Genomic DNA, 25,013 nt, shown 5'->3' on the forward strand with positions numbered 1-25,013 from the left:
TACAGAGCCTGTAGGAGTAGTAAGGATGCAGTTGATAAAAGATCTTTTACAATGATGCTTTACAGAACAGAAATGTTCATCACACAAGTTTATTAATAGTCTCAGGCGTGTTTACACCGACACCCCAATACTTCAGTTTAGCAGTCAGGGCACTAACCTTAACCACTAAACCAGAAAGCTTGCCAAAATTACTTAACAACTATCATTATAATTTCAAAGTAGTGTCTTAAAATAAGTATTTCATATAAATAGTATTGAGGTAAGGTTTTTATATATAAATGTAGTTCTTAGTTAATAACATTAGTTTCTCAGTTTTCAAGTACTCATTTCAATAGCTTGATGCTATTGGAAATAAGTAATAAGTAATGAGAATCTAAAATCTCTTTCAATGGGTTCCAATAAGACACATGTAACCAAATTCAAAATTTATTTCTTTTTGAATCACCTTTACTGCAGCACGAAACAGCTCACTTTTCCTTTTTTGGGCATGGATCAGACAAAACCTATGACTTCGCCAAACATGAAGTTTCTTCTCATTTCATAGAGTTTACTCAGTGATGTGTTTTACATCTTTATATACTGTACTTACGACTATTAATTTATATAACTTAGTCTTTATTTAATATATGTATACTTTATATGAAATTTTAAAATATATATACACATATATATATAAGGCTGGCTAACAGAACGATAAATATTAAAACTAGAAACATAAGAACATATAATAATCATCACATCAAGAGGTTAATTCAGTATGGCCCGTGGGTGCAGGTGGTCATGTGCAGAATAAGATAGCAGCAACTATAGTCATCAAAGTGGAGTAATGAGTCGTTAATTTTGCCATATTTTATAAATATAAGATAATATAATATTGACAATATAATATAATATATAATAGCGCTTCACTAATACTGTGAAGCATTTCTCTCCCATATTTTATGAATTCTCAAGTATTCACAGCTGGACTCTTCAAAAGTATTGATTTTTTTTGATATGCCTTTCAACACGGAATATTTTTATATAAATTTAAATATATTACTTAAAACAGTCTTTTGTTTCGGGTAATTTTCTGTATTATTGTTTTTTTTTATATCTACTCTTCTGAAGGTTATAAAGGCGGTAATGTTGAAATAACACAGTATTATACAATTTTCTCTTGAATAAATGGATGTGTGAGGCAGTGGTTAACTGAGGCACGCTTTGTAGGGTCAATCATTAGCATTCTTTCGAGCAAATCTTTTAGTTGAGTCATTTTTTTAGCTTCTGAAGGTGGGAGACGATTAAGCGACGGAGCTAGCTCCGCAAGTAAATCTCGAGTTGGTTTTATACTTGTCTTCACAACAACCTTTTCCTGAAAACGATCATAATTATTGTATATTTTAGTCAAGTCAAAAATAAAAATTTCAATGTTACAAGCAGAAACGAGCGGCTGAATATATTTTTACATATAGGGCTCTGTAGGTCAATTATACTTAGTAATTTCTAGCAAACTTTGTTTTTTTTTTGACATAAGTCAAATTTCACTGCACACTTCATACTGTAATTGTTACTATACTTGTTCAATCATTTGAAATATTAATTACAATAAGGTGACCAAGTATAATCCGGCTAAATTTTAAAGCGAACAGTTGCTTAAAACTAATGGATTTTGACGATCTCAATTTTTTACAAGATTATAGCCGTCATCTGTCAATCTCTCAATCACTGCATGTTTCATAGTATCGCTATTTTCTTAGAGAGTTTAGCTAGGCTGACTAAAAACACGTTTACGCTTGACATTTGATTCGTTCAGTGCCAATTGATGAATGATCATGATCAGTATGAATGAATCAGTTACGAAACATATGGAAGTAATCAACTACAAGATTAAATATGAAATTAAGGGTATAGACGAGTTAATCTCCCAATTAGACAATACTAAGTACAATGGATGTAAAATTAAAAATAAGACGTACCTTTTCTGTTATTTTGTCCAATTCGTGATAGAGGAAGTTACAGTTAGCATCAAAATGTTGTTCCTTAAAATGACCTTTTTTTATAATACGATTTGGTATTTTTCCTTTTAGGTCCATAAAATATTTAAGCATTTCATTATTTGATTTACCGACAAACATTATTTTGCCCGTTGATAATTCATAGATTGTGCATGCTGTTGACCACATATCTATGCCATGGTCATATGGAACACCCAAGATAATTTCTGGTGGCCTATAAAATCTTGATACCAAGTATGGAGTTATTTCATTGTCCGATGCTTGTGATGCAGACCCAAAGTCACATAGTTTGAGTAGTAATTTGCTTTCATTGACAAGAATATTGTCCGGTTTGATATCTAAAATAAAACTAATCCTTAAAACTTGTAATATCTGATTTTAAATGTTAGGATTGCCAGAAACTAGTTATGTTCTTCAAAACTATTTGCAAATGAATGTGGCAGTTATGAGGATGAGGATAGATGATAAAAATTGACAGCAGAAATTTTTACCATTACTTTCACATGTACTTTTGCACACTAAAGAAAACTAGAATAAGCATAACCATGTAAATTACATGGAACATGTGGAATATGATGAATTTTTTTTTTAAATTGTTCAGTCACAAAGAAATTTTGTTTCAAAATGTTGTTTCATCAGATCATGACCTTAATCTAATTCCTTTATATCAAAATATAAATACGACATGGGGTAAAATATAAAAAGTACAGTATTAAAGCACATCAAAACAATCTAGGTTACCACTGAATACAAAAAAAACTACGAAGAATTTACTACCATAGTAAATAGAAGAATCCACCAACAGGTTTAGGTCTTGGTTGTGCTGCCATTTGTCTCTTGGAGGAGTTAGGCCTCAGAGTAGCACATAATATACCGAATGAAACACAATGGCTAAGCCACTATTTCATGTTAGTTATAGTAAAATTTTAAATACCTGCATGTAATATTCCAGTTTTCTTAAGTAATTTCAATGCAAGTAGTATCTGCTGAGTGTAACTTCTGACTGCTTTTATGTGTATACCACTATTCTTGCCATATTTCTTAAGTACTTCTCTCAAGTTCATGGACAGTGGTTCAAGGACCATACATAAGTGACGCATGTGGAAGAAGTGTCTAAATAGACGTAAGCAGTGGAACTTGTCTTCAGGATCAGCATCATTCAGTCGTTTCAATATTTCCAACTCTCTTAATCCAGTTTTGTGCCTGAGACAAAAAATATCTTTAAATAATGTGATATTAGAAATACTAGGAATTAGCAAATAAGTAGTATAAAAACTATCCTATTTAAAAATATGGTATATGATAGTTTTAAGCCCTATCAAAAATTTAACTTTACTGTCAATGTGTACAATTATAATACAATTTACAATCATCTGGCAATGTGATCATTCTAATGAGACGTGTTATACATATTTAAAGGTCACATTCATGTCGCGGCACTTTATGACTAACGGGGTATTTGATTTATTTTGGTAAATAGATTTTAAGTGTTGAAAACAGATTACTTAAAATTTTAAAATGTGCACTTTTCTTAAATCGTTATTTCAGATATTTATATTAAACATTAACATTATATGAATATGCCAAAACGTACAAAACAAATTTTATTTATTAATTATTGTGAGCGTTATTTTAAACGCAATTCTTTTCTAACGTTTAATTTAAAAACTACCGATTGCGGAAGCAGTCTCTACTCTCTATGTTTCCGTTGTCATGGTATTTGTCTATCATATTAGCACTTCCGCTTTCTTTGATCATCATTCAAAATTTTGTACTGTAATCAAATTTTGTAAAGTATTGTTGTATACTTACGTGCTAACAATAAATAATCCCAACGGTTTATGGTTAATGCAATTTCATTTACTCATAATTTACTCTAAATGAGATAATGCAACCTAAAATTATATTTTATAGAGACAGCTCTGAAAAAGTCGAAGAAATTTGGGTTGGCAGCCTCTATTTTGAGGGATGCACGCACTAGCACAAAGTGACATACAAATTGCGAGTGTAAGACGTAGCTTGGCACGCACACTAAACAAATAAACCTGGCCTGTTTTCATCGGTTCTCTAGCAGAGGCTGAAAGGCTCTAAGTGTGAAACTATACCAGTAATGTAATAAATATATATAAGAGATATACTCACATTATCTCATTGTTTCTCATTATTTTCACCGCGACATCAGTATTACTTTTCGCTTGATCTCGTGCGCGGATTACATTTGAAAACACACCTTGTCCAGTGTATCCATATACTGAATATCGGTTATCAAGGATCTCACCTATTCGAACACTGTAAAAATTAAGATAAAAAGTGTTTCATTGAATATTCTAATATAAGAAGTTAAAATAACAAAGTGCCAACAAAAGTCCATAAAACTAGAACGTCAGCTGTACATAATTTATATAACCCATAGACGACGTTTAACACAATTATCAAACATTTAAATCAGACGCTTTTTAAAGGATTAAAGCGAGTGGAATTTTAGCAATTATCATTTGATAAATATTTATGGTATAAGTAATCCAATCTAAGCTATAAGTAATCCATTAAATTCCTGTATCCCCTATCTAGCTGGGGCAGAGGCCAGCCACAGTGCATCTCCATCGCGATCGGTCCTGAGCATCTCTCTTAATTTCACTCTAAGTCTTTCCGATGTCTTTCGCTTCGTCAATGACAGTCCGTTGCCAGGTTTGCTTTGGACGGCCACGTTTGCGTTTTCCTTGAGGGTTCCAGTCTAGGACTTGTCTCGGTATATGGTTGGGATCTTCCGATTTATCTGCTGGTCGATTGGGACTTCGTGACAACGTTGCCAAAGATGATCGTTGGAATTTTGTCGCGCCAGTGAATACGGAGGATATTTCGAAGTCATCGGTCAATGAAAAGCTAAAGTTGATGAGAGATGGGCTTGGTGACCTTCGAATTCCAAAGTTCATTGTGACATCCATTCCGCCTTAGTGTTTGGTTTATCTCCAATAACCAATAACGACGCTGGTTTCTGTGTAGGCCATTTTGATGCAATTCCACTCCGCGTCGACAGATGTGGGGTGAGCATCGAGGATTGAAAAGCAGTTTCGAAGCTCCAGTTTAAATTTGTTGCTAATGTCTGGATTATTTATTTTGCTAACATCAAAACGTCTGCATGTCTTCGGCGTAGCGTACTTCGTTAGTGCAACAGCTTCTGCAACTACAAGATGGTGGTCACCGTCGATGTCAGCCTCTTCGATTACGCACATCGAAAAGCGACGTTCTTGCCGACGTTCATGTAGAGCTAATAGCCAGGACATCAATTTGGTTCTTTGGTTCGGGTGAGTTAATTAGTAATAAAATGTTTGAACGAGGCATTAGCCGCATCCAAACCGACCGAGCACAGCTCGCGATACAATCACGCGAGCCAATGCCTCAGCCGGTGTGGACGTGACTCCGCACATTTTCTCGACCGAGCGTGCCGTCGGCTGTCGGTGATCAGGACGCGCTCAAAAGTGCCTCGGAGTTCGCTGTTCGTTCGGTGTGGACGATGTTGTTGGCTCGCCAGCGCTGTATCTAAAACTTGTGTTAAAGTCAGCTTGTTATCATGAACACTAAAGAGCAGTAGATTCGTTAAATGCACGTTTTTAACATGTTTCAAATCCTGAAGTAACCTATTTCCTTATTGATTGCGACGCTCATAAAGTTTGCTTATGCTCAAGCGTTTTGGTCTTTTCTTAAAACTTTACTGTTTCCTTGTTCTTAAATAAGCTACTACAAAAATTACACAAGGTCCAATTTGAATGCTCGAGACTTCTGATGGATCGGCCTGCCTCGCGAGGGTCGTATCTGTATTTCAGGGGTGCATACCCAGACTGCCTCGCGAGGCCAAGCTTGTGAGCGGTGTGGACGCGGCTATTAACTTTTGGACAATTTATTTTGTCATACAAAATCATAATATACCCTGAACAGTTGCTTGATCAGTGTTTTATTATTATTGATTAGATGAAAGAATAACTTTAACTAAGTATTAGAGCTATTTATATTAAGAGTCACATTAAAATAAATTTACCGATAATATCCTTCTGCATCATCCCAATTATCTGTGAGTGATGGATTATCATGTGCCAATCTAGCCCTTGATTTACTTGCTGTGGGAGTCTGTAAAATTACACATTAAGTGAAAAATTTATATAATTCTAAGATATTTGGTTAAATTTATGTTGAAAATTACATTACTGTGCTAATTTTTGGTTTGATTACCTTGTGTTATGTCACATAAGTATTTCGCAAAAGTTGCATTTAGAAATTTATAAAATTAAAACAGTAGTGTTACGAAATTATCTTGATTAAATTTTAATTCTGTATAAATAAAATCAACATTAAATTAAACAAAGCCTAGAAAATCTTACTAGCAAATTTTGTAGGTATGTAGTTTAAATTTAGTGATGTACCTACTACTTAGATATAAAATTTTATATTAAAAAAAAATGTAATGTCACAAGACTTGTGTTCCCACAACGTCCATTGTCACACTTTGTCGAAACACTTCCACCCCCTTAACGTGTGACGTAATTTATCCTATACATGAGCATGCATTTAATTGGTTGATGAATTCGCTTCTACATATATAAATAGAAAGCGACTTACTCCAACGCTGGCGAAGGTGTCCTGATCAGCAAACATATCCCATTCACTTTTTTTGATGGGTATGCCCAAATTATCTTCTTCGGTATTTTCTAAATCTTCATTATCTTCTTTTGTAGGACTTTTATTATCACCTTTTGTATGTAGTTTATCCGCTGGTAATTTTTTTGATTGCAACTCACTAGTTAATATAGTCTCAGTGCTTGCAGTGGCTTTATTAGAGTTATTTGTGGGTAATTTATTACATTTACCAGATTTATCTTCATCTTTGTTTTTGCCATTATTATTATTTTCACCTAAACGCTAAAAAGATGTATCGACAATTTAAATATTAAACACCCATATAATCGAGATGCTCAATCCAAAAGCAAAACATTCAAAACCAAAATTATAAACAGCATTAAGATACTCACCTTTATGAGAAATACTTTTTATATACAAACAAAGCAATGAAGTGCGGATAGCCTGGTTAAAATATCAAGTTAGGGACTACGCGCACTTATTCAGCTCCATTCGCGTTTCGCTGAACGATTTTGGTCACACTCATACAGCTCTGCTTCTATCGACCGCGTACGGCGTCGTAAGAATGAGAATAATATCTTTAAATCACGTCTGCAGTCTTTAATCTTTGCGTGCATAATGATTACGTCAAATCAATGCAGGAACAATACAGGTCGCAACTTGTCGAGAAGGAGTCGCGAACAATCCCTGTAAACAGCTGTTCCGCCGCATTTGACGGCGAACAGCGCTGTTCGCGGCGGAACAGCGCCGAACGCTCTCTATAGCATTCGCATAATAAAAACACATTTATCCTCAATTTATGCTGGTTTGCCGCGAAAGCAGAATGGACGCGGAAAGCTGAATCGACGCGTACACGTCCCCATACAAAATTGTTGTTTTCTATGGACAAAAGCTGAAAAGAGCTAAATAAGTGCGCGTAGTCCCTTACAGTCAATGAGCCAGCTATACCACCAGAAAAAATACTAGCCTTAAGTTTTAAGTCTTTGATCATTTATACGTCTAGATGGACCTTAGAAAATTTGAGTTTAGAGTTAACAGTTTCTTAAGTTTCAGAGTTAAGAGTTTCTTGCACCGCTTCTTCTCTCTCAGAGCGCAATTTGTTTCCGAAGCGGTAGTAGTATCTAGTAGGCAGAAATGACATCATTTCTAAAGAAATCAATTTTGAGAAAATAAATGCCTTTTATGCCTTTTTATGCCTTTTAACCTTACAAGAAGAACCTTTAGAATTTTTAGTAATGCACGCACACTAACACAAAGTGTCATACAAGTCACGAGTAACACTTAGCTTGTCATGTGTTTTTATCCGTTGTCTAACAGCAAGAGACTATCTAAACGTATAAATTATCTAAGGTTGACGTCATTTAATTTAATTTAATTACAATAAAGTTACCAATTAATAAGGAACAACAATGAAAAGTGATGCATCAGATTTATTTACAATGAGCCAATTAAATTAAAAAAAAATGAAATTATAAAAACCCACTTAAGGCCTCACTTAAGGATCACCATAAATATTTAATTAATAATGAGAGGCAATATGCGTGTATGAGGCTTAAGAAGGAACAATATTAATTATAGACAGGATAACTCTATCCATTCATAGGTATTGTTGAAAGTTCGTATGTGAGAATGTGTCACCATAAAATATTTTACAATTTGCTCGTAAGTTTTATGGAAGCCATGAGACTTCAATGTGTGCGCGGCTGACTGTATACGACTTCTCAATAAAAAAAACTACATTTAAAAACTGACTTCAAAACCTAAAATGTATAAAATACCTTAATATATTTAATTTAATACACCTCTTATGCAAATCTAATACCTTTAATAAAATACTATCTATTGATATGGTTTAAGTCGGTGCTCAATCTCACTCGCAAAGAAAAGTTCGAACAACGCAGGTTCGACTTCTTTCTCCGACCTTCATCTGCGGCGCTAACCAATAACTTGATATAAATTTAGTAAAACGCGACTGCCGATCCAGCCGCGGCGGCTAGACCGACCAGTTCATTCTCATAAGCCAAATTAGCAATAACTTCAAAATTTCTGGCACCTGTCCAGGTGTCCTTTATACTATCCTGGAATACCTTTTTCGAGCATCACAACAGTCAATTTCATTATCAATTGTCAATTTCCACTCTCCACGCGAGCCAAAACTAATTCTTCCCAACTGCGCGCGAGCGAGCGACAGAAGTTCCTTTAATGCGGTCTCAAAAACCGACAGCGAGCGAAATGGCCCGTGGCACGTTCGAGCACGGAAATGCTCGCGTCACCGCGTGCGACGACTATGTGCGTTAGTTTGTCGCGCGTATTTTGGACGCACCTTAACTGAGCTCGACATGTATGTGAAATCAATGTAGGTGATTACTTTGGATACAAAAATTAAACATAGTTACGAGGCATTCGAATATTTGATAGTAAAGGAAAGCAGAATTCAAGGAAAAAAATTAATAATTCATAGGCATTTTGCAACAGAAAATAGAAGATAAAATATATATTAGTGCAGATTTATATGTTAATCATTGTTTAACAGTTGCCTTGGATAATGTGGACAGGAAGATGGTGAATGTCAAACACTCATTGCATCAGACAATGGTTCCATCCCGTGCATAAAAAAACGGAAACTACTCCGAACAAACTAAAAGATTAACAAGTTATGGCCATCATGCGGTTTTTGTTTTTCTAAACACTAAGTCGTTATAAGCTTGGTACGAGCATTGTGTGACACAACCATTTTCTGAATAAATATTAAAAAAAAAAGATAATAATAAGCCATAGCACCGAAAGTAACAGCTGAAGAACGAACCCAGAGAATGAGAACGAAATATGAAGAGCAGTAAAAAATCAATAGCTCAGAACCAAAATCAATTCAAACATCATATACCTGGAGAAGTAATTCCCTCTGCTTTCTTCGCTTTTCTATAATTTGTTCTTCATTTTCTTCATCATCAGTATTCATAGAAATGTCAAGCTCTTCTTCGCTGGAACTTGGAATTATATGTGAAACTTTACTGGTAGAATCCTACAACAATATGAATATAATTAATAACTTAATATTATCAAGTACCGCACGCCACTTTTAGAATATATTTTTTTGACTGATAAACAAAAAAGTAGGGTACTGCTAGATATAACCAGCCTTGCGTAACTCTCTAAGAAGAAAGCAATTGTATGAAACGTGCAGTCATTGATAGATTGACAGATAACGGCAACAATCTTGTAAAAAACGGAGATAGCCGAAATCTTCTACGTTATACAGCAACCACTCGCTTCCAAACTTAGCCGGATTATACTTCATGGCCATATTATTGTAATTACTACTTCAAACTTATGTAAAATCACTGCACGTTTCATAATAAACTAAATTTAAATTTTTATCAAGGCAGTCCCCCCTCTTATTACGTAGTATTTACATCCCCTTTGAATATAACGCACACATTGTCTTTAATATTAGTCCATAAATTATTCAAATAAATTTTTCACATAAATTTACAGCAGAAGTTAGTACTTATAACCTGCATGCACATATTTTAAGTACGGAATATTCTGTGCTCGCTTTTTTTTAGATTACTAAATGATTTTAAGAAATGTTTTAACATTAAATACATAATTCAACTTACTCTAAGCCTCTCTTTTTGTATTGTTTTATGACTTGTATCCCGCGAATGACCATACGATCTATGTTGGTCCTGGCTTCTTTCCCGAGAACGCCTATCGCGATCGGAATAGCGACGGCCTCGTGACCGTGATCTATCTCGATTACTTCTCACAACTTCTCGTTCTCTTCTCCTAAGTTCTGAGGAGTGGCGATCTCTATCTCTTTGCCGCTCACGTTGAATTTCTCTTCGTTCACGTTCGCGTAGCCTATCTCTTTCTTTTTCACGTTCTCGTTCTTTTTCTCGCTCCCGTTCTTTTTCTCGTTCCCGTTCTTTTTCTCGTTCCCGTTCTTTTTCTCGTACCCGTTCACGCTCACGTTCCCGTTCCCGATCTCGCTCTCGTTCACGCTCGCGTTCCCGCTCTCGTTCCCGCTCTCGATCCCGTTCCTTTTCCCTTCCCAATTCCTTTTCTCTTTCACTGTCCGTTCTCCTTCTTTCTTTGCGGTATCTATCTTTACGTTCAAGATCTTTTTCATCTAATCTCTTCTCTACTTCTCTTTTACTCTCTCTTAAATTTTCTTCAGTACGTTTATGCCTTTCAGTATGTGGAGATAATTCTTTTGAAGATCTGTGCTTTGACCGTTTTCTGTTTTGTGTTTCATAATCTTTTCGGGATCTTTTACGTGATTCATGTTTTATATCAACGTTTTTATCACGTGTAACATCCTTTTCTCTTCTGTGTTTAGAAGATTCTTCGCTATCACTTTTATCAGAAGAGCAGGCGATATGTGGAGATAATTCTTTTGATGATCTGTGCTTTGACCGTTTTCTGTTTTGTGTTTCATAATCTTTTCGAGATCTTTTACGTGATGCATGTTTTATATCAACGTTTTTATCACATGTAACTTCTTTTTCTCTTTTGTGTTTAGAAGATTCTTCGCTATCGCTATTATCAGAAGAGCAGGCTACTATTCGTGCCTGTAAAAGCATTTTTTGCTTCATAAGCTCTTCGAGATTGAGTTCATCTTCTATCGATAGCTGCGGGGATAAAATGTCATCTTGATAGTTAACTGATTCGGAATTAGAAGAAATTATTCCTAAGGTATTATCTTTTATCTGGGAGTCATTTCTACTGCTACTTCGAGATTCCACTGTACTTGTAGTGCCATTACTTGTTTCATGATTACTGAATTGTTTAGATTTGTATGAACTTTCTCCAACTTTAGTTTTAGTTTTGTGTGACTTATTTGAGAGTTCCTCTACATCTGACAGAGAAGTTTCACTATCAACATGTGGTATTTTCTTCTCCTTTTTAGATTTCTTCCTTTTCTTTACAATTTTTTCATCATCGTTGCACGTTTTCTTGTCTTTCTTATTCTTTTTAGTTTTTTTCTGTTCCTTTTCTTCTTTCACATCCTTCAAACTCTTTTTTTGTACAGAATCGCATTTTTTCCTGTAAGCAAAACAATGACGAATACTATATATTTTCAAGTACTTACGTAATCATATCGGGTAATTTTGCCTCCATTACTCCGGCATAAGTCGTATTTAATATATCTGTAATATCATTTATATGTGTAATCGTCGAATTGTCTGAATCCTGATATCTTATGTTTAATTTTTAGGATTTCCTACCTAATTTTACGGGAATTTATTAGCTCTACACAAATTTGAATAGAATTAATACCCATTCTTGATGTAATTGATTTACGTACTATGTGATACTAAAAATACAAGATATAATTTTGATGATAATTTAAAACTTAGGATATTTCTTTATTTATTATTATACATTTCTTAAGAGTAAGTAAATGATTGCCATACTTTTGGCAACATATGTCATGTCATAGTATTAATCAATGATTAATAAAAGTATGGATCGGTATAATGTTAAATTGAAAGTGCAATTTTTGTAACGAAATACGGCTTTATTATTTAATAATAATGACGTGCCGCTGCGCTCCCTAACAGTTATGTCGTGTAAACCTGGAATGTGCAGAGGTGGACAACCTTTGTTACAAGGTCACTCCAAGAAGTCTGATAAATCCGAGACCATCACTGCACGCAAAAATTGATTCACTTCTGTCGACTAATTGCGGAAACAGGAGCTCGCATACCATTCCATGCCAACACACATTTATTTCTAAAAATTTTAAAAGTATAATTATTATTTTATTCAAGACTATTAACTTATTCAAAGCACATACATTAAGAACTGCAAATATTTTTCTTAATGTCAACTACCCTACTGACTAATAAAAAATAAAAACACTTATGGATGTCAAGTATTTTTATTTTTACCAGTTCTATACAATGTTTCTAAAGTGATGCACCAAAATTACTCAAACGTTTTAACTTATGTACCTAAAAGTAAAACGAAAAGAAAAGAAAGAAGTAATTAATCATTAAACAAAACGTAAGAGTTACGTGCAGTAGATTTATCACTTCGCATACACTGTAAATAAGTAAAGGTATAATTATGCGACAAATAATTAATTTAAACTTATAACTTCAAATGGAATATTATCAATATAAAAATAAAAATCACCACAAACACCCGTTCACGAGCATGACGCATGGACCACCCAGCGATTCCCTCGCATATATCTTACGGGAGATAACAACACAGCCTACACGCCGCCACGATCAGTGATACTGATCTGTCCAATCCTTTTCAGTAATATTTCAGGTACCAAATATTTGGCAAGCTATTTTAGAGCAATCTTAAATTGAGCTCGAGTTCGAGATCGTGTAATATGTGCATGTACAAAAAATTTGAGAGGCCACTAATCTAATCAATACTTCTAGCATTATCATTATTAATTCTCAATAATATTATAATAATACATAGTTGTAAAACATTATGAATATATAATAAGGCCTATGTAAACATGTATGTTGTGATAGGTCTTATTATATTATGCTCACACACACTTTTTACTTATTATTCTATATATTTTATTTTATTTACAAGTTGTGTGTTTGAATGGTTAAGGATTTCTTTGATATAAAGGTTTCGATATTGTCATGAAAAAATAAAATACAAGTATATCAAGATACCATTCTTGAGAAGGTAGTGAAGCCGAAGAAGTTAACAACACCATATTCTATTACCAAGAATGGTCCTTCCAGCAAGACTCGGCGCCAGGTCATAAGGCTCGGGCTACGCAGTCTTGGTTTAAAACGAATATTTCGGTATTCATCAGAGCTGGAGACTGGCCGTCGCCAAGTCCCGATCTTAATCCGTGTATTATGATTTATGGTCAGTTTTAGAGAGTATGGCTTGCTCAAAACGCCACGATTATTTAGAGCCCCTTAAACAATCCGTACGATTGGCAGTGAAGAATTTTCCCATGTTAAGTGTGCATGCTTCTATTGATAAATGGACTCAATGTTTAAAGGACTGTATTATAGCCAAAGACCACTTTGAACAAGCTTTTTATATTTTAAATTGTTTTATATTTATGTATTAAACTAACACACTGTAAAAGTAATAAACGTTATTTGCAATAGAAATTTCTTTTTTCTTTGATTTAGTATTTATCGCCAAACTAAGTATATAGAGAATGACAAAAATAGGGAGTGTTGCTCACAGGAAACACTGAGTTAAGTTGTCAAAATTAACATAACCTTACTCTACGATGGTGGAAGTTACTAAAGCAATTCTTGTTTTTTGTGTAGCATAAGGCTACCTAGGTACTTCAGCTAGATTTTCCAACAACCGGAGGAAAGTAAAATAAGAGTTATCAAAATAAAGCCTTCAGTTCTGGTGCCTAGGGATCATACTTGCTAGCCACATGACAACATTAGATGAGGCTCCTAAATCTGTCTCTGAAGACTTGTTAGCAGTGAACAAAATTTTGTTGGCCTCATTCCGAGACTTTACAAAGCAGTCTCGAAGACTCAAGTTTATTCCTGTTCTTGTCAATGCTTTCCTAGTAGATGTTGGCACGGCCAGTTTAGGAAGGTAAGATATGCTAAAGAAATAGTAAGGACCGGCGCTAATTCCGTTGACTGAACATAGAAAGCCAAGTACACAAGATTTGTGAGCATTTTGAATACATAGTATAATTATATTTAATTATGATGACTTACTCTTTCTCCATTTAAAATTTCTCCAAAAACTACCTGAAAGGAAACATTTTTTTAGTCACAATTATTATACATATAATATTAGTTAGTAATAACTAATCTAAGTCGAGTTAAAAAGTACAACACATCTTTACACTTACAGTACTATCACTTACACATGAGACAACCTATCAAACTTCAGGACAACCAACTCATACTGATGTGTTTAGAGTAGGTACACCACTATATAAATTTTACACTGTTAGGGTCAGATTAGAGTGCTTTACCATCCATTGGGTACTTCTAAGTCCCAATTCAAGTCAAGAAAAATTATTTTAAAGTATTAAAAATATCTCAACAACTGCTAATGATGTCAATAAAACAAATAAATTGATAAGCTCTATATGTAATCAAAGAGAATATGTATGTACTTGGAGTCAATATTTCTAGCAACTGAAAGTTTAGTGGAAGAGATTTTGCAATTACAAAGGTGTGTTGTTTCATTTCAAGTTTCTCTCATGTAGTTATGCTATTAATGTGGGTGCTACTAATACAAAAACAAAGTTGATTATGTTATAATAAGATCAAAATCCTTCTATTAAAACAAAAATATTGTGTATTGTTGCTTTGGATTACCAAATCCGAAGATATGAGCTTTTTAAGTCAGGGCAGGGCATGAAATTATAAGCCGGCATAAAATTATAAGTCTATAAGTATATAAATATGTTACTGTCCAGAAATTGTAAACAATACTTCTCAAGATATTTCGGCCATATAATGAGGAAGGAAGACTAAAATTTAAGAGTGGCAATATTTTGTTACTTATAAAACAATTGCGTGAATTATACTTTATATGGCAAAACAACGTTTGCCGGGTCAGTTAGTGTATAATATAGCTGGCTGTGATAAAACACAAACTAGACTTTTGCTGTCTTTAAAAACGAAATCAAAGTTGTTACAATTAAGTTTATTAATAAAATAGCCTGAGAATAGTCTTACCTATATAAATCTCTACTATCATTATGGTAATTGATGTCATAGCAACTAACAATTTTTTTAAGGATTGAGGCAGTACTACCGGATCTTTGCATTTGCTCTCATAAATAAAGAGGAGGACAAATTATTTACATATATGCAGGTTATCCGTTTTACTACCCAGACTAGTCAAAAACTGTCAGAAACTTTTTTATAATACATACATTCCAACACACTAAGGATTTCCGGGTGGTTGACTTTCACTTTCCATGAAGTGAGCGGTTTGACTGTCTCTTCATTCTAATTTAAAGAATAATGTTTCGCAAATAGCATGAATTAAAGATTACTTAATTCTTATTAGAGATTGCATGACTTTTTATCAGATTGCTTGTAATAATAACAAAATTTTAGCCATCTCTATAAAATAAATAAAAGGACTACTAAAATATGTAAACAGATGACATCATCATAAATTGATTTTATAAATAGTCAATAAGTCATTTTTGCTTCATTTAATAAAAATAATTTAAAGTTAGCAATTAAAACAACTAAAAGAGTGTATAAATTTAACTCAAAATTAATCATGAGCTCATAAACACATTTTTATGGCAAATACAATAATTAGCATAGCATAATGGAATCATTGGTATCTTTCCGACATGTTAAAAATCTGTTTACTAATCAATAAAATAGTAAAATGTGCTGAATGTCCTATTTAAATTTATGTAGGATAGATTTAAACAGGGCTTTTAAGGTACCAAAGTTATTGTTTCTTTAGAATTACTCTTCTTTATGTTACAGAACTGTTACAACATAAGAGAAGAAATAATCTTTCATTACTTTTTTCGCACCTCTACTACTCTGACGATATTGAAGCTGAAGACCACAAGTTTGTGTATGACACTGGCAGTGGGACTGGGTTTTTTTTTTTGATTTCAATAATGAAATCACTGCAATTAAGAATTCAGCCAGTAGCCACCAAGAGGACGACGGAGACCTGTAGACCATGTGGGCTGTAGCGGCGCAACGTCGACATTCAAGGGATAAAGAAGATTAATCAGCAGGTCCAAACCGAGTAGCCAGAGTACCTGCTAAAACCTATAGGATGTAACGCGGTCTCGTCAAGTCTAATGTAGCACTAGGTTTCCAAGCGCAATTTAATTAGAAAAATTTGCAATGCAGTTAAAGGTCGGATCATAAACATCTATGATGATTTTTTTTAGAAACAAACATTGCATTGCAAGCGGCAAGCCATGATAATGATAATATCTACGCTATAAACCAAAAAATTTTAGTTAATATCCTAACTCACTTGAAAATATACGTTTATTGCAAATAAAATATAAACTTCCAGATACCTGTCTGCCGAAATACCTTCAATGCTGATCATAAAAGCATCAAAACTCACGTTTTACAATAAATTACACTTTACAGTAGTTTTACCTGCAGAAAGCTTCCACCAAAGAGAATTTAATCACTACGTTCTGCTTCCACCATAGACTTTTTTTTTGGTTCTGTTCGTCCATCTGAACAGGCAAAGGGGTCAAAAGCCCATACAGCCAAGTCTTCATTTTTATTTTTCTATTCTTCACGTTACACAGCGTGTTCAAAGTCAAGCTAAGTATTTATATAATCTTCATCTTCAAACATAAATAGTACAATTTCCCATAAAAGTAGTATTTCGTGTTCTTCATGTTTCATTTTCTTCATATACATATAGGTTCGCATGAAAGGCCGAAGACAAGTCTTTTATTGATAATATTCTCGTTCCAATTAAAATCAAGCTTAGTTACTTTATAAAAGTTTATTATTATAAATAAGGGGTATTTATAATAATAAACTTTTATGATATAATACTAAAATATAAATCTCATATACGTTATAAGAAATATATTATACATGAATTATAAATAATAATGATGAATATTAGTTGAATTTAATTATAAGATAATATGAAACTAATTTATGGTATAACTACAAATATAATATTTACATGTATACATTAAAATTTACATTAAATTTCTTTAAATTCCAATAATAATTTATGGACGAATATGTTTTAAGTCTGTGTAAGGGATTGTGTCAAAAGCCAAGACGTATTTTCAAATTTCGCCTACCGTTGAAACTACAAATTTGTAAAGCGGCACGAAGCAGTCATAAGTTTTCAATAACTGCTGAAGTGAGCGCGGGATGTTTTCAGCATTCTTATAAATATCCAAGAGATTTGAAGATTATATTGGGGACAGTCAAAGAAAATTTGATCAAGAGTTTGGATGGATAAATTACAGAATTGACAAGTTGGAGAATCTAAAACACCGATCCTAAATAAATGAGCACCACTACGAGAATGTCCCAGACATAACCGACAAATTGTGGTGTAAAATTTTCTGTGTAAGTATTTTTTCTTTTTAACAAACTAGAGAGGAGAGATTTCGTTTTTAATGTCGGCTAACCATTTGCCCTTTGTTTGAACAACTTGTTGCCAATAATTCTGAAAGTCTTGCAAGAATTTACCTTTAAAATGAGACAGTGCATCTCTGTGTGGTATGGAAATGTTCAAAGCAGTATGTATCTGATTACTATTCACAATAGATTTAGCAAGATAATCAGCTTGTTCATTTCCTTCCACGCCTATGTGTGAAGGAGTCCAGAATAAAACAATATCTTTTGTTAGGGATAAGCATTGATATTTGTCTCTAATATTGTAAATGATGAAATTAGTTGTAACATTACATTTAGGATATTGTAAAGCTTTTAAAACACTCATGCTATCTGTTATAACGATCCAATTATTATATGACTGTTCTCCAATATATTCTAGAGCAGCATATATGGCAGCACATTCTGCTGTGTATATAATAGCCAAGGTATTTAACCTATGACCAAACCCACTCCGCAGTTGTATGTCATAAACTGCCATAGAGACAGCAGTATTACTTTTAGATCCATCAGTATAAAGTTGGTTATAATTTTGCCACTCTGACAGCATACTATATACATCTTCCTTATATTTTAATGATTCATTAATAATTATTTTAATAGGTGTATATTTTTAATTAAAAGAATTTAAATAATATGGCCAAAGAATACTAGAAAGTAGATTATGATCACAAGAAAAATGTAATAAATCAGAGATGCCTACTTCTACTTGATAGTAGGAATTATTGTCAGTTAGGTTAATATAGTCCTGTATCTTTAATAGGAGTGGATGATTATTAATAGAAGTTAATTTGAGAAATTATTTTGTTTGTAGATATTTGAATCTAAAAGCTAGTGGGGGAATATTACATTCTACTTGTAATGATATAATAGGAGTAGACCTAAAAGCGCCTGTTATGATCCTTAAGCATTTAATTTGTATTTTTTCTAATTTATTCACTAATGTAATTACTCCACTATAACAAAAGAAGGCATACTCAAAATGGCTACGGACTAATGACTTATATAGTGTTAGCAAGATGCGTGGGTCTGCACCCCAATATGTACCAGCTAATGATTTCAGAATATTGCAGTCCTTTAATGCTCGATTTTCTAATATTTCAACATATTTGTGCCATCTAAAATTACTTAAAAACGTAACTCCTAAAAACTTTATTGAATTATCTATTGAAATTTCCTGAGTACCATAATATATTTTTGCATCTCTTATTCTTATAGAATGCTTTGAAAATATTACTACTTTGCTTTTGTCAATACTGACCTCAAGACTAAGATATTGAAAATAAAGCTCCAATTTTTTGAGTGCTACATTAAGATCTAACACAACATTTGATAAATTAAGTCCTGAACTATACACTACTAGATCATCAGCAAATTGGAGGTTAGAAACTCTATTGCCCAAAACAATATTTATTTGATTTATGTAGATTATAAAGAGCAATGGACTCAAAATTCCACCCTGCGATACGCCTCTATATGAATATCGAGGACCTATTAATTGGTTAATTATTGACTCTAACATAAAGTTTACGGCCATGCAAGAAATTGAATATCCAACTAACTATTTTTTCAGGGACATTTAAGGATAGAAGAATGGATGATAATTATTCTAAATCAACATTATTAAATACTCCTACAACATCCAAAAAAACACCAGCCAATATCTTACTGTCAATCTGGGCACTGTGGCTGTCAAGACATAAATGCCGTATATTCTCACAAGCAGAACGACCACATCGAAATCCAATTTGATTATTAGGTAAGAGGTTGTTACTTTCAATATAAAATATTAATCTCTGTTTTATTAATTGTTCAAAAATTTTACCAACACACGAGCTTAGTGTGATAGGACGATATGAATCAGCTGAACTAGAATCTTTCCCATGCTTTCAAATTTGAATTAGACAGTCTGTTTTCCATTCTTCTGGAATAGTGGAGTTCTTCCATAGGAGATTTAATATTTTTAGAAACTTATTTAAGTTAGAAGAGTTTAGGAGTTTAAACATTTTATAGGAGAGCCAATCCAAACCGCATGCAGAGTCCTTTCTTGATGATAGACCAGCTTTTAATTCTTCAATAGTAAAAGGGGCAATCATAAAAGAGTTGGTGCTATTTAAAGGATGATTATTGTAAATAATTGTCAAATTTGGTACTGTATATGGAGTATATTTGTGTAAAAAGTTGGATATCCAATTATTGCTAGAGAAACAATTATTATTAGAATATAAGTTCTTAAAGTTCCTCATTTTTGTCCAAATCTGTTCCATTGGTGTTAACCTATTTATGGTGGAGCAAAAATCTGTTGAGGATTTACGACGTTCAAGTCTTAATATACATTTTTTCTTTGCTTGAGCTTGCTTAAAATGAATGTAGTTTTGGATATTGCAATTTGATTTGAATAACAGATAAGCCTGTTTGCAATTTTCTACCACTTTAGTACATTGCCCATTCCACCAGGGAAGTTGTCGCTTTCTTTTAGGTAGATTAGTAATATTGTTACAGTGGTAGTTGGTTTTAGGTACTGAATTTTCTACCGCTCTAAGAATTATGGAACAGAAGTTATTGTAAGACTTCTGTAGATTACAATTATTTATATCAAATTGTTTTAACAAGTCATTTACTAAGTTCTCTTATTGGCCCCAATTTACTATTTTCAGATTACTGTGTGGAGGAATGTTGGATGGAATTGAAGAATATTCAGTTTCCAACACTACCATGGAATTTTGTGATTGTAGGCAAGTGATAGCTGCCCAAAGAGTCCTGATGAACTTGCCATTCACAGCACAGGAATAATGAAGATGATACTATTGTTAGATCTAGTCCATTTGGTCTCCAAGAATTAGTACCCACTGTAGTTGGTTGATCATTATTTAAGAGCATTAAGTCATTATCGTCCATTACATCCATGATGTCTCTACCTCTAGAACTGGTTCTATTACAACCCCAAATGGTATGGTGATCATTAAAATCACCAGCAATTATTAGTGGTTTTGGAATACTATGCAACAGTCTATTAAATTTAGATTTGTCAAAGTTAGGTACACTGTTGTCAGGACTATAAAAGCTAACAATTGGGATGTCTTTTTGTTTGTATTTAATTTTGATTGGTACATTTTGCAAGGAGTTATCAGAAAATGTTTCTAACTTTTGAAAATAAATGCCATTTCTAACAAAAATTGCTACACCATTGTGATCATTACCACAATCATTTCTTAGTATTGTATAACCTCTGATACAAAACTGTATATTTGGTTTAAGCCAAGTTTCTGATATAAGTGCTATGTGTATGTCCTGCTCATAAAGTAGGTTTTGAAGCTCAAGTCTGTTACTCAACAGACTTTGAGCATTCCACTGTACTATGTTAAGTTTGTGACAGTTGAATGTGACGTTTTATTTTTAATTTGTATGGTATCTTTAATAGCTGAACTAATTGCGTGTGAGCTAATGCTTTGATTCTGTGTTTTATTTAGTGTAATGACTTTTATTATTGATTCTGTGATTAGGTTTATTGCTGCTGGACTAAATTAATGATGTCTTGTGTGTTCTCTGTCTTATTGAGTGATGGAAAGTTTGTTGGATGTTTAAATAAATCTGATAATGGTGTTTTACTTCTATTTTTACTATCCAATACCTTTTTTTTGTTTTATAGGGCATTGACCTGATACTGCAAGATGGTTACTTTTACAGTGCACACATACTGCTTTGTCAATAGGTATAGTACATTCTTTATATGAATGATTTTCAGTGCAGATTGAGCAACGCTGAGCATTCTTACTGAATTTAGCCAAGTGGTCAAACCTAAGGCATCGGAAACACTGCTTAATTGGCGGCACATAAGGTCGCACTGGTAGACGCCACATCTTTAAGTGAACGTAATCTGGGAGTGAAGTAGATGACGCAAAAGTAATAATGACTGCCTGTGTAGGTTGTAATATAAAACCACTATCGGATTTGATTTTTTTCATTATAGACCGAACAGAAATATTTTTTTTTGTAATTGACAAAGATTTGAAAATTTTTTTGTTCGACATATCAATGGGTACGGAGGAAATCACTCCAGACAATTCAGTGACACCAGCTGGGATGGACGCCTTAATATTTTGTTCCCTTAAAAATGTCGTGTTGTCTAGGAATGTATAAGCCAAATTGGGTCGTTCAAACACTACTCCTATCTTATATTTGTTGAGTTTCTTAAGATATTTAATGCCTTTAATGAAGCGCGATAAGTAGCTACTAAGAGTTAGCATGTCACGACTACTAAGTGGCTGTTCAGTGACACTCTCTATGAAGACTATAAATTCATGACCGGCACCTGCGTCTTCCGGATATCGGCGACAATAGTCTTCCATCCTATATGGCAAATAAAAGTCCTCGTGGTCCTCCAAAACTGTACGCGAATCTGAGTATTCGCTACTTTCAGAGGTGGAATCTAAAATAGACTCACCTTTATCTCGTTCTGGCTTGGTTTTTTTCCGCCTTTTCGACATCTCTTAGCACAAACCTAAATCACTAAATATATAGACTTTTACTTATACTAAACAAAGTAATAGATGAACATATACAAATACTTATATACTTTTCAAACATATGAGAATTATATACAATATAATAGAAATATTTAATTTTATAGTTAAAAAGACCGCCCTAAGCAATCAAGAGTTCCCGCGCTTTCCCCACCATAGACTTTTTTTTTTGGCTCTGTTCGTCCATCTGGACAGGCAAAGGGGTCAAAAGCCCATACCGCCAAGCCCCCCACCATAGACTATACGAAATATGCATAGACTTATAGAAGAAAGACTTGTGAGTTGTGTGCAAAGTTATTTAAGCCAAACATGAAAAATAATGATATTGAATCCAGTATGGTTACGGGGATCAAGGTGGTAGGGGTTGGGTTGTTGCTTATTGGAGAGTCTTTCTAGGGTTGTTGGTTTGGGAAGATCTTCTCTTTACCAGGATGCGCGTGTCGCAAAGCACTCCCGTCAACGACCGCCTATTTTGCTAACCGACATTTACTCCCACGAGACACGTTCACATTGCCATGCTCCATGATGACTGACCCAAGGTATATTGTTACACGGTAGGGACTATTTTTTATTTAGGTAGTAAATAGTGGATGGTATTACTAAATTTCCACTCCTAGCGTTGTATCGTGCAGTATTAGCACGCAGTCACGAAAAAGTAGAACATCTTCCCTACTAGCGCTGTACCGTGCAGGTTTAGCGCATGGCCGCGAGCAAGTAGAATATCTAATAATTATTACTAATATTGACAAAAAATATTTTGCTTAGAAAGCAGATTAGGATAATTAATATAAACTTTGAAAGTAACGACGTATTTACTACAACTTTAAATAATCTCAAAAAAACCTATAGAAAACTATATAAAACAATTGGGAGACACTTTTTTTTTACTTTATATAATATATAATATCATATATTTACATTATTCATTAGGTTTTTTTTTTTTATTTTTGTTTAATAAGTTTATTAACCTTTGAAATCCTTTTTATTTTCTTATATTGTAAATGATGCGCATAAAATATTTTAAGCCTAAAAATCAGGGTTGACTAGTTTCTGTTAATATTTCTTTTGTTCAAATTTCAGATTCAAGACCCACCCCTACGACTTCAATAATATTAATAGCAACACCTGAAAAACGGAAAACCAAAGACTGTCGAAACCGAAACTATTAGGCAAATATAAGTTACATAAATTTGTTTTTTCCTTGAGATAACTAAAACATATCCCTGGTTCAAATTTGGCTTAAGTCCATCTTAAAATTAACAAAAGGAACCCTAAACCTTAAAATAAGATCACATTTATGTTAATGTAACTGTCGATGTAAGAATATAAATATTTGTATATTACAGGTAGTTATCGATAAGAATTATGGATTGATTCCATCCCTTATATTGGTTTTATATATTGGCATCTGCTTTTATGTCATTATGTTTGTATCAAGATATAGACTGTTTTCCAATAATTACAGCACTAGATCACACAATGTTCAACGTTGAGTGTTCCAACTACAGCAACGCTTCGCAAAATCGAGCACTCTCAAAAGCACTGCTTTCGCGTGATGCGTAGAATAGATACCAACTCAGTGCCAGAAAATTAACGTGTTTTTTCTATAAGTTAGCATTGATCCAAATTTTATTTACTACAGGTAGTAATATTGTTTATTGTTGAAAAAATTTTGAAAGGTTTCGTTTCGTCGTAGTTTTATAGAAATAATAAAATGTAAGTATGGATAAAGGTACAAAATGTACCGAAAAATGATTTAAATATTCTTTGTTTATTGTATTTTTGTTTGAGCTGAAGGTCTTGTTACCAATGCTTTATATAAATTAATACCTAAAACTAATGAAGCTACAGTCATTGACTATTTAATTTTATATACCACATTTAAAATGCGAATACAATTTCATTTTAGAATTCTAATACATAAATATACACAAATTTCTTGAACAGAAATATACTTTTGTCAACATTGCAATGGCTTGATCGAATCATTTAATGAAGCAGACATCATAAATGTTTTCGTGGAAATTAACATATTTATTAAAATGAAGAAGACAACAACTTATTTTCTTATTAGGTTACTAACTCTATGTGTATGCGCTGGATCAAGGTGAAAATTTGAATTAGAAAGCCGGTGTAAGGAAAGAAGACAGGAGGACTTACCAGAGCAGCAGTGATTCTTCAACCACGTGCCGGGTCGCGAAGGTCCCTCTTTAGTTTATAGGCGTTTTCTTTGAGTGGCCACTCTTTCGTCTAGAAATTCAATAATAATATTACTAGGGATCACAAGACACTTGATCACGAGATTGCAGGTAAGGAGACGAATTAATGAGTTATCACGGCGTTGACAAGTGCAGAACGCGTTCAATACTAACTACTCCTCGCGGAACGCAACGATCAGCTACGCTCGCGCTACTCCGTAAGTGGGAGGGAGAGGGCGCACGTAGGAAAGAGAAGGATTTAGTGCAACTCTTTGTGCACCCACAATATTTAATTTATTAATAATTTAATTCATTGATTCGGTGACTGTTTAACTATTTATAAAACCTGAACACACGCACTCTGCTGGTGCTCTGTAGTTGGAAAACTACCATAGTAGGTACGCGTTTCATTCAAGCTCATCCCGTCTCTTGAACGTAGTTAAATTCTCTATAATTCAATTAAATTATTGTGATATGGCGAGTGGCTGCACCAGTCGGACGCAAATTATTTCGCCAATGTGGAGTGGAATTGAAGAGACACGTTATGGAAATTTTGTATGAATTTAATCTTATATCTTTAAA

General features: G+C 33.6%; 1 protein-coding gene across 2 annotated transcripts; it reads right to left on the reverse strand.

Moving 5' to 3' along the window:
* Nucleotides 1–412: 412 nt before the first annotated feature.
* LOC126978789 (serine/threonine-protein kinase PRP4 homolog) lies at nt 413–16,782 on the reverse strand. Of its 2 annotated transcripts, none has more exons than XM_050827859.1 (10): nt 16,715–16,782; nt 14,321–14,353; nt 10,250–11,678; nt 9,514–9,651; nt 6,612–6,911; nt 6,034–6,122; nt 4,140–4,286; nt 2,932–3,200; nt 1,959–2,335; nt 413–1,354 (listed from the first exon to the last, which is right to left on the reverse strand). In XM_050827859.1, the coding sequence occupies exons 2-10, from the start codon at nt 14,329–14,331 to the stop codon at nt 1,145–1,147; spliced, it is 2,970 nt and encodes a 989-aa protein (XP_050683816.1). In that variant the 5' UTR covers nt 14,332–14,353; nt 16,715–16,782; the 3' UTR covers nt 413–1,144. The 2 variants fall into 2 exon arrangements, with proteins under 2 accessions (XP_050683816.1, XP_050683817.1); XM_050827860.1 differs by having other exon boundaries at nt 16,630–16,732.
* Between the last annotated feature and the right edge of the window lie 8,231 nt (nt 16,783–25,013).

Source organism: Leptidea sinapis, chromosome Z, assembly GCF_905404315.1.
Source record: "Leptidea sinapis chromosome Z, ilLepSina1.1, whole genome shotgun sequence".
Lineage (NCBI taxonomy): Eukaryota > Metazoa > Arthropoda > Insecta > Lepidoptera > Pieridae > Leptidea > Leptidea sinapis.

Bases quoted from the DNA above. Each gene is read 5' to 3' on its own strand.
- LOC126978789 (XM_050827859.1), bottom strand. The intron at 9,652-10,249 runs GTAAGTTGAATT...ATATTGTTGTAG, and splicing joins TACAAAAAGAGAGGCTTAGA to GATTCTACCAGTAAAGTTTC. The intron at 6,123-6,611 runs GTAAGTCGCTTT...GTAATTTTACAG, and splicing joins ACACCTTCGCCAGCGTTGGA to ACTCCCACAGCAAGTAAATC.